The sequence below is a fragment of the Muscardinus avellanarius genome, assembly GCF_963383645.1.
Source record: "Muscardinus avellanarius genome assembly, chromosome: 6".
NCBI lineage: Eukaryota > Metazoa > Chordata > Mammalia > Rodentia > Gliridae > Muscardinus > Muscardinus avellanarius.
In genome coordinates this window covers 41730824-41747057 of record NC_137791.1, presented here as the reverse complement: position 1 = coordinate 41747057, position 16234 = coordinate 41730824, and the positions used below count along the sequence as shown (strand labels likewise).

Here is a 16234-nt window from a genome sequence, read left to right as displayed (position 1 = left end):
GCTGTCTTGTTTCACTAACAGGAAGAGGAAACTGGATTGTTTTAGGAGGCAGTGAGGAGATGCCTAGCCAGGTGACAGAGGGGGAGAAAAAGAATCCAGACCAATTTGTATGCAGTATATTTTACTCCCATGAAATAAAACACATTTTTTTCATATTTGCTGAAAAGTAAAACAATAATATTGTACGAAATGTTATACACAGGGTAGGTTGTACATAGCAGTTTCAGAAACATCATTGCATCCACCAGAGAAACTATTCTAAAACTGATATTCACACATTTTTATAATAATATGTTAGAAACATACAGTGTGGCATTTAGTATATACATTCCCTTGCTCGCAAGCGAAAAATCCTAATCGCTTCTGTATAACATGCTTTATTTTAAAGCCTAGCCTTTAAAAACACTGTTGTGATATTACTAACAACTGCTTTTATAAAATTAATTTGACATTTCGATATATATACATCCTTTCAGTCATTTTAATGTTAACAATGCTAAACTTAAAAAATAACAAGCTTATAGTAATGTTAAAATGTCATATCCAGTCAAACATTTGTGTACGTGTCCTTGCAACTGTTGGAAATACTTTAGTGAAAGATGTCAGACACTGAGGTCTCTCCTTTAAATCAAAGGAGCTCCCTTTAATTCAGTGGTCTCCTCTTCTGATCTTCTCCGCCTCCTTTCTCTAGTGCCCACGACCTTCTGCATTGTTACTTCTCAGTCTCTCCCTGGCGGCCTCGCCCCACCCGGCAGTCCTGGGACGGGGCTCACACGGGCCGGTCCACCGCGTACTGGCAGGCGCTCAGGTTGGACGCGGGGTTCTGCACGCTGGCGTAGCCGAAGCTGGAGTGCTGCTTGGCTTTCAGTCTCAGGCTGGCCAGGCTCGAGTTACACGTGTCCCTATAAACGTACGGGGGAGTCGGCGGCGCGTAGGGACAGGCGGGCGTGGGCACCGCGGAGTTCAGCGACGGGCTGCTCAGGTTGTTCAAGTTGTTCAGGCTGTTGAGGCTGGAGCCCGGGACGCCCGTCACCGCGGAGGGCACCATGCTGGAGGACATGCTCATGGACGAGATGGAGTTGGGCGGGGAGAACATGCTCTGCGACGACAGGGGGTTGACGTTCATGGAGTTGAAGAAGGGGAAACTCTTGGTGGACAGGGAGGCCGACGTGAGGCCCTTGGCGGCCCAGTTGTTGTAGGAATAGCCCGGGTACATGTCGTCGTAGGGCTGCATGAGCCCGTTGAACTGCGGCCCGAAGCCGTTCTTGCACAGCTCGGCCTGCTGGTTGCGCTCACGCTTTCTCCACTTGGCCCGGCGGTTCTTGAACCAAACCTGGGGGTGGGCGGGGGCGAGAGAGCAGAGGCCACAGCGCGGATTAGTGAAAGAAAACCTGACCTCGGGAACACCAGAGGCCACCCAGCCCGGACACCTGCGCGAGCCGCACGGACCCTCGTCCCTAGGTCACCGCCCGCCAGTCTGGGCTCGGAGCTACGCCACAAACCCCAGACCCACGCCCAGCGGCCTGTGGCCGGCCCGCTCCTCATTAACCCAGGCCCTTCTCCTGGGCCAAAATACTATAAAATAAAGGAGGGTCCGCAGGCTTGCTGCCAACCCTTCCCAGATCTCCATTCCAAAGCCTCAGACCAGTGCTGAGGGCCAGGGGCAGGGAGGGTATGAGGGGGCCGCTTCTCCCTCCTACGCAGCTCCTCCCTCCCCTCCTGGACCTCCTCAGTCGTCCCCTCCCCTCCCCCCAATGAGCTCTGCAAGGAGATCTAGAACTGGACACCTTCCCCAGTCTAGAAAAAACAACCAAATAAAAAAGAGACCACCTCCTCATCCCTCCTCATCTGCTGTTAAACTCTGCGAGGTTGGAGTGTAAAACTCCTCTCCCTCCCTCTGCCCACCCTGGGCCCCTCCGGCAAGGCCTGACGCCCACTTTCGGCTTTGGCATCCAGACCCGCCAGCCCCCACCCGCGGCCAGCCCCCACCCGCGTCCGCTGGCCCCGCCACAACCCCGCTCCCAATCCACATCCCGGCCGCCTGTAGTCTCAGACGGCGGCTTTTGTGTATTACAGCGAGGCCTGGCCCGCAATCTCCCAGCCGACACCGGGGATGTTTCACATTACACATCTCCGCCGGGCCCAGCCGCCTAATCCGCTTTTTTCCTTTTATTCTCATTTCCTTTTTATCCCCCTTCCTCTTTGCACCCGACTACTATAAAAAGCACGCCTCATTCCCACTTGGCTGAACAAGTAGCCCCTGAAGGAGCCAGCTGGAGGGACGGAGAACCCAGAGCAGCGGCTTCAGAACACCCGGGAGGGGCTGCAGGAAAGCTGGTGGGGTGGGAGGGCTTTTCCAAGGATTCCAGAAAACCTGCAAACTGTGTTTTTACTTTAATTACTTGCCATTTCTACCCTAGGCCTTCTGAACTTTGCTCAGAGGAGAAGAGTACGTGCGAGGCCCGTTCCCCCCGATGCTCGGAAGGCTAAGGAAAGACTGACCTCACGCAAAACTACAACTGCCGGGGCCCCAGAGCTGGCTCCGGGCAGTTAAACTAAAACCCTTCTCAGCTTCATCCCAGCTCTTCATCTACAGCAGAGCCCCATAACCCGCACAATGTCACCAGGAGCGGCTTGTTTGGGAGAGCAGTTTGGCTTTTATTGTTTTAATCATTATTAATTATGCAATCTTTCTTCGTTTTGCTTTCTTTGCTCTATAACTGGGAACTTTATTTTTCTACCCAGAGCACTCTTTTTTTTTAAGAAACAGCAAAGCTTCTAGATGCTGCTTGGTTCTGTTCTCTGCTTCCAGAATCCTGACAATTTTGGAATTTTCTACCGACCAGAATAAACGAGGGTGCTGCTATTGGGTAATTTATTTAAGCTCGTTTTGCCAATCCATAAAGTGCGGATATGCTACAAAGGTAAGTTCTTCTTATAAACTATTAAGTATTATTATACTTAGGAGAAAGGCTGTATCAACCTTCAAAGAGTGCAACTCCCAAGAGACAAATAAACCAAATGAGAAGTCTTCTTTTTTTTTTTTAACCTTTCTTTCTAAGAAAACTATAGGGATAGTAATTGTGCATAAAACTTTGCTTCTCGAGATCACAAAGCCAGGGAACAGGGTGAGGGAGAGAGAGCGTGCGCGCGATCTTAATGGTCGAAACCCCGAAAAGACCGTGTAGGAATGCAAGCCGAAGAAAAAAGGCTGGGCCGGCCTGGCGGGAAGGTTTCTCCGGCAGGGCCAAGGCCTGCGTGCCTGGCGGGTTTTCCTTGTTAAAGGCGCACAGGTTGGAGCCTGTTCGCGGCTACTGACCCGGGGGGGATTTTATTAGCGCTCCTCTGGCGACTGAAAGCCGGGAACACAATGCCCTGTGCAGAGGAATGCCCACGCGGCCCGCTTGGGAGGGCGCGGGGTGGCGGGGAAGGGAGCCCGCGCAGCTCGCCAGCAGCTGGGCCTCCGAAAGGGGGAGACGTAACTTTGTGGCACCGGCCGCAGAGAGGCCTTCTGCTTCGGCAAAGCTGCTCTCACGGGCGCCCTGCGAGGCAGCGCTGCCCTCCACAGGGCCCCGGCACGGCCTGCAGCTTCACAACAACCCCCACACACCCCAGCTCTCCCCGGCTCGGGGCAGGCTCCTACCCGAACTCGGGCTTCCGTAAGGTTGGTCCACACGGCGATTTCTTCGCGCGTGGACATGTCTGGGTAGCGGTTCCTCTGGAAAGTGGCCTCCAGCTCCTGCAGCTGCTGGCTAGTAAAGTGAGTCCGCTGCCGCCGTTGCCGCTTCTTCTTGGACGGGTCGTCGGCGCCCGCGTCCTCATTTTTCCCCTGCTGGCTTTTATCTTTCTCTGAAAACGAAACACAGAAAGGTTTTGATCAGCTTGCCCACCTGCAACCCCCAAATCCATGTGTACCGGAGGCAGAGGCGGTGGAGGAGCCCGGCTGCCTGTAGCAGTAGAGCGCGTGCGGGGAGCGCTGCGTCTGCGGGGCGCCGAGCGAAGTGTGGGTGTGCGCTCCGTCTCCTCCCCTCCCCGAGCGCCGCGCGTTTTATTTACATGTTTATCTCACTGAGGCGGCTCATTCATTTTTATAGCCTGTGCTTTCGAGTATATTTGCACACCTCTGCACAGACACACCAAATCTCCTGGGACACGCGCACACGCGCACGTCTTACAGGCCCCCCCTCGAAGAAAGCTCAGATTTCGATGCGCTCTCGGAAGGCTAGGAAAAGTAGATTCACGAGGCGTCCAAGTTCGCCAGTTCTTTGATAAACAATTATTCTCGGCGAAGAGCATTTGAATCTTTTCAGGACCGAGCGGAAAGCCGAGGGAGGGCGGGCTGAGGTGGGGCGGCCTCTGAGCGTCCTTGACTCGAGATGCTGGGGCTCTGGTGACCCGGGAAACAGAAGGGAGGCCGGGGCAGGCCTGGCGGGGGCGGCGGCGGCACGCGCGCCCGGAGCCCGCGGGCGGAGGTGGGGCGCCGGGGACGGGTCCCAGACCCGGCTCCCGGAAGTTCTGCAGAGCGACCACTCCCACCACGCCTCCCCGAGGAGGGGTCCACTTCCTCGGGGGCGCGGGCGCCGTCTGAGCGTCCGCAGGGCGGCGCGGCGCCTTACCTGCGGCCTCCGGGCTGGAGGTGTCCGAGATGGTGTGCACCTCCAGCCGGTGCTTGGAGGAGTCCAGGGCGCGGGGCTGCCCCGGAGCCAGGACCGAAGCCATGGCCAGCGGCTGGGGATGGTGACACGAGGAGGACGCGGCGGCGGCCGACAGCTTGGTCCCGGCTGCGCGGTGCTCCAAGTGCAGCGGGCCTTTCATGCAGTTCATGGACGAGGCGGCGCGCCGCCCCGCGAGTCCGGGCCGCGCTCCAGGCGCAGGTCCCGCGGCGGCCTCTGGCTGAGCCGGGGACGCGCCCCGGCGGAGTCCTCCGGCCGAGCCCGCGCCCCTCTCCCAGGGCTCCGGCGGGAGGGTCCGGCAGCCGAAAGTCAGCGGGCCAACGGAGACACGGGGGTGTGGGCGTCTTAGGGAGCAGGCTTCCAGTCTCCAGAGCCGAACGCGAGTGGGCAAAGACCCCCTTCTCTTCTCCCGCCCTCCCCCAGGACCCCTGCAGTGAGGAGAGCGAACTCCGGCCGCCCCGCGCGCAGCCCGGCCGCGAGGTGTCGGGAGTGACAGGGCCAGGTAGCCGAGCTCGGGCCGCGCCGCCGCCCTCCGCAGCGCACGCCCGGCCGTCCAGCCCGCGCCGCCGCCCGCGCTCCGCTCACGCACCCCGGCGAGCGGCCGGCGAGGTCTGCGGCTCCGCGCTTCCCCGTCGGCCTAACATCTTAAAACCAGAGGCGGGCTTCCTGGAGGCCAGACGTCACTCCGCGCCTCCGCCCACTCGCGGACCCTTCGCAGGCGGGAGTGACGTGGCTCCGCACCAATCGCGGGCCGCGGGCTGCGGCGGGGGCCGAGCCGTCCGCACCTATCAGCGGCGGGGGCGGGGCCAATCCCCGCTGCGCCCACCCGGGCGGCGCGGGCGCGCTCCTGGGAATTCGGCGCCTACCCAGCCAAAGGCGAGCTGACTTTTAGTTACCAAGGGGAGATGGGGAGCCCACGGTTTGAGAGAAAAGAGAGGAAAGGTCTAGGCTGAGGGCTGAAAGGTGGTAGGATCCATCAGGCACCTTTGCGTCTCACTGCATCCACTTTTAACTGAGGCTGCACCCCCCCGCCGCCCCTCATAGGAAGAAGACCGACTGCCTAAAACTACAAAATGTTTAAAACATCAACAAAGCATCCCGGCCTTAAATTTTCTAAACTGCCTGTCAGGTGAATGCTGCGTTAATCTGAAGAAGCTTTACCTTAATTGCAAAGAAGATAGAGCCCTGAAAAGGCAGGCTAATAAATTAGAAATCGAGAAGAAAATGGACCCGTCAAAAGAAAATTGCCTTGACTTTAAACGAACAACTGCTTGGTGGTTCACTCTGGATTTATACAAGAATAAAAAGTCCCCTCAAATCACGTCTTCTGTAATGCTTATTAGTCCCCAGACAGAAACCACACAATCGAATAGAAACCCTAACCCCGCGTTTTCAAAATGCTGAAAGCTTATCCATTCTACTTAACGTTGATTAAGATACATATCCTAGATCTTTCAAATTCCTTGTACACTCTATTAAGCTCGTCCTAACCCGAGAGAGCCATGCTTTAAATTCGACTCTCTTGTTTACTTTATTATCAATCAGATTCAAATCCATAAAGCCTGTAGAATCAACAACCTTGAGCTAATTATATATAAAATATGCTTTAATGAATTTCCATACAATTAAGAATGTTGCCAAATAGCCAATTTCAAGCATAATTTTTTACAGTCATTTTCTTTTCCTAGGGAGCTCAAGGCTGTCTTGAATCATTAAAGTACAAGCACGCAGAGGCAGTAGCTTGTGGGCTAGGGGGAAAAGCCTAGAAGAATGCTCAACTAGGGAAAGCAAAGCCTTGTTTATTTATATAAAACAAAACAAAAATCACCTTTGGGGTCATCAACTAATTACAGTACTCTTTAAACAAAAGTAATTCCCAAAGAAATTAAAGAAATCCAAGAATTTTCAAAATAATAACTGAAAGTCCTTTTGTCGGGCTGGGAGTATAGCTTAATGGTAGAATGCTTGCCTAGTAAGCTTGAGGCCCCGGGTTCCATCTGAAACACGAGAAAGCAAAAAAGAAAGAGAGAGAGAGAGAGAGAGAGAGAGAGAGAGAGAGAGAGAGAGAGAGAGAGAGAGGGAGAGAGAGGAGCGAGAGAGAGAAAGAGAAGAGAAGGAGAGGGAGAGAGAGAGAAAGAGAGAGAGAGAGAGAGAGAGAGAGAGAGAGAGAGAGAGAGAAAGGAGGGAGTCTTTTTTTTTTTTTTTGCCCTCCAGCTTAGGTCAGCTGGAAAACACAAAGTAATCTTCCCTGGGTTCTGCATTGGCGATTGTTTTATTGTGGAGTTAGTGTTATCATCCCTGAATGTGTATTTGTTTGACATTACAGTCAATGATTTGCAATGGCAGTATAAGGTATCTTCAGAAAACTCCCTCCATGTCCTTGTTCAAAAGATTGGGAAACTTACTCAGTCTGAGACTGAGCAGATGAAGATTACACATATATTTTTGAGTATCCCCCATGCTGTCTTCAAAAACCTTATCTCCCCCAATTTTTAATAGACTTAAGAGCAGTCCAAGGAACGAAATGAGAATAGTTTGTGAGTCTCTTCTCACCAGGAGTACCATCCTACTCTAAGGGGGATACAGACACCAGGGGAACTTTCTAGATAGTAAACTATAAATCAATGTTTTGCGTTTAACCTTTTATTCCACATCACTCTTACACACACACACACACACACACACACACACACACACACCCTGCTCAGAGCAGAACACATCCCTGTGTGACAGGTCTGTGATAACTAGGCTCATACTCCCAGCTATATTAGGTTTTGCAATCTTATCACTAAATTATACATATTATACCAGCAGCCTGTTGGTAAAGAAGGTTAAATTAATTTACATTCTGCTCATTATCTGGTGCTTAAATGACGCATTTTATCCCTGAGATTTGGCGAAGAATCTCCTTCTCAGACCCCACACTGAAGACAATGCTCTTACATTTGTAGTGGTTTTTAATCTGATAAGACTCTAATTTGCTTAAGTCTTTTAAATAAGGGTTTTAAATGTTTCTAGCCGTTTTCTTATTGAATTTTCCTTAATTCTCCCAAGATCATAAAGTATATGTGTAAAGTAAATATTTTCTTCCATTGCACTGCCAGCCAATGACCTAAAACTAAGTCAATATGAATCCAGTTTTTCCCCTGCCCAATGTGTTTTACTAATCATATTCCAGTTTCTTCTTTTAAATCTCAGCATAGCTGTGGACCCCACAATACCATGCTCCTTACAGTGTCATTTTATCAAGAGGCTCTATCACATCAAAGGACGAAATATTCTTCTCTGCAGCGAGCACACTCTCTACTCAATCTTGTTTCAAGATTCAAACCCCAGAGCTGTTTAAAAAAAAAAAAAGTTTGGAGGCTTGGGGTCTTTTTAAAAAAACTTCCTATTCCAGAAAGCTGAGTAGCTCCATCAAGTCAAATAGAGTTCTAAGCCCATCTCCCATGAGACCCACAGGCTGCTTGTTTTAAACTCTGGTGGCTCTGTTCTTTCTATAGAACTTTCATCATGGCAAATGCACACACATGAAGGCCCCCAACCTTCCTCCAAAGTATGTGAAAAATCCCCAGGTAAGTCACAACTCCCCAGAGTGCTCATGTGTGGGAGATGTACTAGGGCTCCATAGGCAGCCAAGAAGCCTAAAAGGAAAAGAAATTGTGTGAGTTCACTGAAGGCTAGAGGAGAATGAAAATATTATCTAAAGAAGGATGAGGAATGTAAACACAAAGTCATATACATATATATCTGTATCATATATAGATTATATTGTTATATAGATTGTATGTGTGTATGTATGTATCCCCAGCTCTCTAAACAACTGACTCAAAGTGAAGATTTTCTCTGTCGTTTTCCAGACTGAGTTGCAACCCTCTCCTAATCTCCTAATCACTTTACAGGCTCTGAGCAGTGGACACTAGGTCCCAGGTCCCACAGGATTCACTCCATGGGTGTCAAAGAAACACCCAAACCAAAAGTGTAGCTGGGAGCCCGGTGTGGTGGTGCACGCTTGTAATCCCAGCATTCGGGAGGCTGAAACCAGAGGATCGAGGTTTGCTGACAGCTTCAGCTACTTAGTGAGGCCCTCCGCAACTTAGTGACACCCTGTTTCAAAATAAAGAATAAAAAAAAATAGGGCAGGGGGTGTAGCCCAGAGGTCAAATGCCCCTGGGTTCCATCCCCTAACCCCCACCAAAAAAAAAAAAAAAAAAGTTTAGCTGGGGAAAAGAAGATGTGTGGTGGCTACTCTTTCTCCTCCTCCTCCTCCTCCTCCTCCTCCTCCTCCTCCTCCTCCTCCTCCTCCTCCTCCTTTCACTGTCTCAGTCTCTCTCCTCCTCCTTCGGTACTAGAGATTGAACAGAGAGCCATCCTGCCTCCAAGCTATATCCCAGCCCCCTTTTAAAATTTTGTGTTATGAAACAGGGTCTCACTAGGTCTCTGAAAGTCTAAGTTGCTGAACCTGGTCTTGAACCTGCCATTCTTCTGTCCCAGCCTCCTTGTCAAAGTACCGGGATTACAGATGTGCACCACCATACCCTGCTATAAAATACTTTTTAATGGAAACTCCATGTTGGTGGTGAGCAAGTTGGTGAGATTTAATATATATAAGACGTGAACACAAGTAAGGAAGGCATAGAAGAGAAGGGGGGTTGCAAATCAAGAAGCCTGATATATTTTGTGAGGCAACACTACTGTGAGCTCAAGCTGGGTCCTTCTTGATTGGCTTTAGAAACTACTATGACTTCAGCATCCATCAACAGAAATTTTCAACGCAAAGAAAAGCAGTGCCATCTCTGCCCCACGGTCTCCTTGGGACCAGGAAAGGAAACAGTACAGGTTTGAACTTTTGAGTCCAGGAGACACATCAGGGGCTGTCCTAACTGGGTTTTCTTGCTTATTCTTTCAAATAAAGCCCCTCCAGGAGGGAAATGTGTTACATGGGGTCAGGCATGTTTCGAGCTGGTATTTGCCACTGATTACCAGTCTTAAAGTCTTATTTAATTTCACACTCTTTAGTGTTAGTTATGCAAACTCCCTCTGGCCATTGGGGCCAGCGGTTGGGCTGGGTGGCCATTCTGGGTAGTTGTGGTTGGGACCTGACCAGGCAATCTCCAAATTTTGGAAGATTTTGTCCTCAGAGCTCACCCGGAAGATGGCTCAATTAGACGTCTCCCTAAGCTGTCACGACAAAGAGGGGCGGGAGTCTTGCCCAGCCCAGGCCGGCTCAAGGACAGGACGAGGCCCGCCCGAATTCAGCTCGCAGCCATGTGACAGGCAGTGAGTGTGTGTTCGGGTGGTGTGAGGCACAGAGGTCAGCTGGAGACCTTGCACCCGGCTCAAGAAGTGGCCCTTCTTTCCCTGGCTGTTCTCTGCACACAGACCAAGCTGGAAAAGGTTCCTTCTCCCATTAGCCATGAAACAGATCTAGGGATTAAAAGCTTCTCTGTGGCCAATTTTTCTCATTTCTCTAAGCAGGACAAAACAGTGCTGGTTTGTTAAAAGGGCAATATTCAGGAGCCTGTAGATGTACTGAGCAAACTCTCGGGGTCCCTGCAAATTACATCTATGCTTCTGTTCCACAAGCTTAGTTGTTCAGCCTCCTGAAGTTTGGGGAGACTAGCTATGGGGAGTGTTTGTGTGCCAGGGAGAGAAGAGGGAGGGTGCTGAATCACTAAAGAGTATGGCATTAATGCCACTTCACACATTTACATGGTAGTGTCATCGATTTACCAGGTGCTCAATTAATCTCTGGAAAGCAAGTATTTAAGGAATTAAGCAGACAATGATATCATATACCCATACTAGGGGTGTGGGGGAGGAAAAAATGGAGGGGGTTAAGGCCAGGGTGGGGGTGGGGAGAGAAAATGAATGAATGAATGAAGATTAAACATAGATATCTAGGCTCGGAGAGAAGGAAGTGGCAAGGTTCTAACTGAAGTCATTTAAAAAAAAACAATTGGGTTAAAAGCCTCCTTTTTCTTCTCTTTTCTTTCCTCCGCAGCTCATGCCCACCTCCCTCTTTAAGTTCTCTCAACTCTCCCTTCTTTCTGTTTTCTCTCTCCTAGACATGCTGGTAGCTAACATTCAGCATTAGTTGTCATGGTGACCATAAATCACGTAAATCCAAAAATACCCACCTATAATCTGAGATGAAGCTTTTATTTCCCTAGAGAAATAATATTTTAAAAGCTGTCAGCTGACAAAAAAGGAACCCACCTCATTGTAGTAGCCCAAGTAATATATTATTTCTAAAGGTTTAAATTAAAATGTCAGCCTGTTAAAAAAACATGCCGGGAGAATTCGGGCACTCTTCGTGTCAGATCGTCACAAAGAAGTTGACTCCATCGCTCCCGACGATTCTCTCACAATACACAATTTTGCACGCTATCTCTTTTTATTAATTCCTTCCCTCTCCTCCCAATTACTTTCGCCCTTGCTGACTCTGTGCCCTGGCTTTAAAAGAAAGGCGTTCCCTGGTAGATCGACCAGAGCCGGGTCCAGAGGAGCCTTGGGGGGACCTAGGGTGTTGTCATTGGCTACCAATCACTTCCCAAATAAAAGAGGAGGCTTTGTGGGTGAAGTTGCTGGTCGGTCGTACCACGATGTAAAGGAGGGCATCCTAAAAGAGTTAGGAGGAAAAAAGGCAGAGAGGAGAACCGGGAGGGAAAGCTGGAGTAATGGAGAGTGGGGCTGGCTAGTCAGCCCAGGAATGGCAGGGCTTTTTTCTCCTCGGAGGGGAAACTTTCCCAGTTGGAGACCCTGGGGAGGGCGCGCGGCTACAGTTGGGCCTTTGTCTTCTACCTTGGGCTTGTTGTCTTTTGCCTATCTTGGATTACAGGGAATTCGCCTAGATGAAGAGCCATTAATTACCCATTCAGTCAATATTAGGAAGACGACAAAGCTTTTTACATAGGATTAAGAAGACATCAGATTGTTCCATTAGTATATTCCTGCTCACGAAAAAGCTTTCGTTATACATTTCCTTCCCCCCGGAGCCGTATCTAACAACTGGTGCATATATTAACAGCGGCCGGCGAGGACTAGCAGCCTACGCCGGGTGAGAAACTTTGCGTGCTGTCAGAGCCGGAAAGGGGCCTGGAAGGACTGCTTCCCCGTGGGAGCCCGTGGGGGCTACCTTTGGACTGCGGGCACCCCCTCCCCGAGGCGGGACGCTAAGCGGAGAGGCGGCGTCTGCCCTCTAGCCACAGAGTGGTGATGGGGTGGTGGAGGTGCTGGTGTGTGTGTGTGTGTGGGGGGGGGAGAAAATGGAAAACTCTTGGCTCGACTCAGCTCTGTGGCCGCCTCGCTTTCCAGTGCCCCGCGCCTTCTTCACCTGCACCCTTGCCCCCAGCCACAGTTCGGAGCCTCCGTCCACGTCGCCGTCGCTCCCCCAAGGCGGAGCCCCATCGCTGTCCCATGCACCAATTTCCGTTTTGCTGGAGACTGTCTGGGCTGAGCTCGCCGGCATCCGTGTTAGCTTTAAAGTCGCTTTATAAAATCGAAGGGAAACGGATTGTTTCCTTTCAGAGGGGGTACATTAGGCGTCCACCTAGCACGCGTGTGGCAAGCATTTTGTGATTGAGTGAATGAATGAATGAATGACCGTGGGCAGAGGAAGGCGTCTACAGCCACCGGGAGAGCCACATTTAACCCGGGTCCGCTGAAGGAGACGCCAGGGGTATCTCTAGGCTCCTGGGCGGCCCCCTCGGGGGAGAAAGTCTGCGCACGCCAGGAACTTGAGGCTAACACTGTCAGCCTAGCCATTCTGCTAAGGCTATTTCAAAATTAAAGGCTTGGCTGGGGCAGCCCGACGAACTACCCCAGCTCAAAACGCGAAGCCAGGCTTTGGGGCCGAGGGGGCTCAGCCGGAGTTCAGCCTGGGTCTCGGAGCCACTACGCGAAACTTTTTGAGTCACCCACAGGGAAAGGTCAGTGTCTGCTTCTTGAAGGTCAAGGGCATATTATGAGTTTCGCTAAATTGGCTCCTTTTGGAATGCCCAAAGCACGAAAAGCCAGGGACCTCTGGTTGAGCCAGGCCTTGGCACCTTCTCTTGGGGTGAAGAGTGACTACTTAACTGGAAAATTCTACCTGGTAGCACTCGGCCATTCCTTGATTAAACCTCTTTCAAACCCCCGACTCTAAGAGTTTGTACAGAGACTCACATTCCTTTTGTTTTAGAAATTTGAGGGGGGGAGGTTTGGGGGGTCCCCAGTGGGTACTAAGGGGAATGCCCCCCCCCCAGTCAAGGACACTGAACCGGGGCTTCTCAGACCCTGCCTATTCAGAGTTTAAAGTCTCCAAGAAGGAAATGATGTTTATTTGTGGGAAAAGGACAGGGTGTTGTCATTAATAGAATATACCATGGCTCTTATTTTTAAAATTCACACTGTTGTATTTTTTCTATTTAAATCAAAGAAAAACTGTAAACTTTACAGGAGATAAATCCTTTTGTTTTAAAAGCAAGTGTGGCCAGGAGTTGGCAGATTCCCTCAAATCACTTTCTAATCAGTTAAGGATATTTTGGCAATCTTCTTTCAGAGATGCTACCGCTTTGCCTACTCCTGTATGACAGTTTTTCTCTACCAGTTCCTTAAAAGCCAATAAAACTAAGATTTTCAGCATTTCTGTCCATCACAGTCCTCTTCTTAATTAGTGGCATGGAACATGTTTGGGCAACAATCTTTCTCATCAGTCCAAAAGGTAGAAAGCAGGCATTGACTGTGTAGGGAAAAAGCTTTCACGTGCGTGCCCTAACATAATCCAGGCCTGGAAGTAATGCTTAGAAAAACAATTGTGCATTATTTCTAGGTGTGTGTGTGTGTGTGTGTGTGTGTGTGTGTGTGTGTGTGTGTTTACTATTTGGTTTTAATTTTTATCTATTTGCGAACGGCCAGGGGCGCTGGTGACTAGAGCAGATAGGATTCCCCTCGGTTGTCAAAAGCTTTCTGCCCACCCAGAAGGATCCCAACACAGCCTCGACTTTCCCTCTCTCAGCTCGAGGCCACTGGTTCTCAGAAACATTTCCTGGGGTCCATGGAACCCTGTGTCGGGCGGGAAGAGGAGTAGACGGGTCTCCAGGTCCCGGCCTGCGCCGCGGCCGGCCCGCCCCGAGCGAAGCCAGGCCGCGCAGCCCTCTGCTCGGGAGTGAGCCGGCCGCGCCGCACAAAGCGTGGTCTCCCGAGTCCTCGCTGCTTTGAAGTTTTAACCATATCCCAAACATGTCCCGGCCTAATAACTTATTTTTATGACCGATTATCAAGCAGAGGAAGAATTTAACACAATCTTAATGACAGAAATCACTGGACATTATCTCTACATTGCCCTATTTAGCCCCACGGGGTTAATCCCGGACAAGTGAGCGTTTAACTGGCCCAGCAGGACGACTGGCTCCGCTGTGCAGGGCAGGGGCGCTGAAGCCCCGGGTCTCTTTAGACGTTTTATTTCAACAAATGATGCTTTTCTCTCAGAAACATAGAGGAACCCAAATGCACGGCTTTTGTTTTCTTCTTAGTAATGCAGTTTGTTTACTTGGCAGGAGTCCCAAATCGCCCCCCTCTGGCACACATCGCATTTGTATCCTTACACTTTAATCCGGAAGGAGGGGGTTAGGGGCCCGAGGCTGTGGGGGGCTTTATCTCCTCACTCTATCAAAGGTCAACAACCTCCTAAGGCTAGGTCAGAAAACAGAGTAAGGGAAAATTTGAGTTTTTCATGTTTTGCAAAAGGGCCTCGTCCAATCCTTTACACACACACACACACACACACACACACACACACACACACACGCACACGCACACGCACACGCACACGCACACGCACACACACACACACACACACACGCACACACGAACGTTTCAATCCATCACAGGCCTGCACAGTGAGTTGGAGACGTTTTAACTTCTTAAACTAGCTCACAGATTGCGCGGCAACGTCTCCGCGGTTGTCTCGGGCGAAACTGGCCAATCAAGCAACGGTATCACCAAAACCCGAGGCCCGGTAACTAGCCGGGGAGCAGGTTGGTGCGGACAGGGCGCGCGCTCCGTCCACTCTCGGCTGCTGGGCACAGCAGCTGCCCTCAGGCCCTGCGGGGCTTCGGTCAGGACCCCAACGCTCCGAGGCGAACCTTCGCCAACGCAGTTTCTCCTCTGCTCGCCTTCTGCGATTAACTCCGCACCCACAAGCCTGGGTGGGGCCTGGCCGAGCCCCAGGGACCGGGGCAGCCCGCCGCGGCTGCACGCAGTGGGACACGGCGAGCGACAGAGGTCGCTGTTGGACTACTTTTGCTCGCCAGCTAGGGCGCCGAGGTAGGCTGGGACGTGCGAGGGATCAGACCACAGGGATAGAGGCGAAGGAGAGGTGTTGGGTCTCAGGAGTGCAGTATAATTTGGGGGAAAGGAAGTCACGTCCCTGCTTCCCGTTCCACCCAGAGGCCAAGTGTCTAAGTTCAAGCGCAGTGGCGCCGTGTCTGGCAGCCTCGCCGGCTTGCGCTTCACCCCGGGCCCAGAGAGGCAGGCTTGCGCGCGGCCTTACCATGGGCGCCTGGATGCGGCCGCGGGAAGAGCTTGCTGCTGGCTGCCTCTTTCCGGCTCTCGGGAGAGTCGGTGAAATCGACCTTTTTGATTTCGGTGTCTCTGGAGAAGAGACATTCAACCGCCGCCGGCTGCACGCCTGGGCCGCGCGCCCGCGTGCGGTGGAGAAGGGACCGCAGGGACCGTGGCCCCGCGGAGCCCGGGGCGGGGGTGGGGATGGAGGAAGAGGCCGGATGGAGGAGACAGAGGGACAAAGAGCATAGACCCAGTTAGAGGAAAGGGCGACGGCGTCTCCATCCCTCGGCCCCCAGAGCGGCGCATTCTCTCTGAGCCCCCCGGGCCTCCAGCGCAGGGCCCTAAGGACAGTGACAGGTTCTCCTGCACGCTCGCAGGGCTGCCTCTGGGCTGCACGCTGCACGCAGCATTCTCCTGGTTCACTGCTCCCCAAACCCCCCAAAAGGAGACGCCGTGGGTGCCCTCGTTCTGGTTTCCTTCCTTCCAGGGCTGCCTTCTCCGGAAAGCGCCCCTCGCTGGGTCCTAGTCGCGAAGGCAGTGGCCCTCTGACCGCCGTCGCGAGGCGCCGTCTCCCATCCAGTGGCCCGGACAGAAGATGCGGGTTCTTACCTAATTGCACACACGCCGACACTAGTTTGCGGCAGTTGGTCTCCATTCCCCGTGATCTGCAAAACAAGAGAAGCAGGGCAGTGAGCGACAGCGGTGGTCCAGCTCACCGGGCTGGGGAGGAGGCTGTGGGAGGTCCAACTCACTCTCCAGCAGTTCTGAGCCTACTGGGTACCGCGCTTCAGGCGCTCGCTCGCTGGGCCTGACAGCCTCTGGGTCCAGCGCTGTCTCCAGCCTAGCCCCGGTCTCCAGACCTCTATAGGTTTGCCAGGAGGGGATCAGCCCAAAGCTGCAGTGAATGGGCCCCAAGGCTACAAACCCCAAAACCCACCGAGCTCTGGGGATAACCGTGGAGCTGTTTTCAGCAATATCTGTGTTGGGGAGCAACCTTACGCAAATGTACAACC

At 52.0% G+C, this 16234-nt stretch overlaps 1 protein-coding gene across 4 annotated transcripts; it reads right to left on the bottom strand.

The window, feature by feature from the left end:
- Window positions 1–769: 769 nt before the first annotated feature.
- PITX2 (paired like homeodomain 2) lies at window positions 770–15876 on the bottom strand (the record flags this gene model as incomplete). 4 transcript variants are annotated; one of them, XM_080697042.1, is made up of 4 exons in its annotated part: window positions 770–1333; window positions 3644–3849; window positions 15208–15345; window positions 15831–15876. In XM_080697042.1, 4 exons carry the CDS (start codon window positions 15874–15876, stop codon window positions 770–772), a joined length of 954 nt encoding a protein of 317 aa, XP_080553168.1. The 4 variants fall into 4 exon arrangements, with proteins under 4 accessions (XP_080553168.1, XP_080553169.1, XP_080553170.1 ...); XM_080697043.1 differs by having other exon boundaries at window positions 15208–15306; XM_080697044.1 differs by lacking the exon at window positions 15208–15345.
- Window positions 15877–16234: the final 358 nt, after the last annotated feature.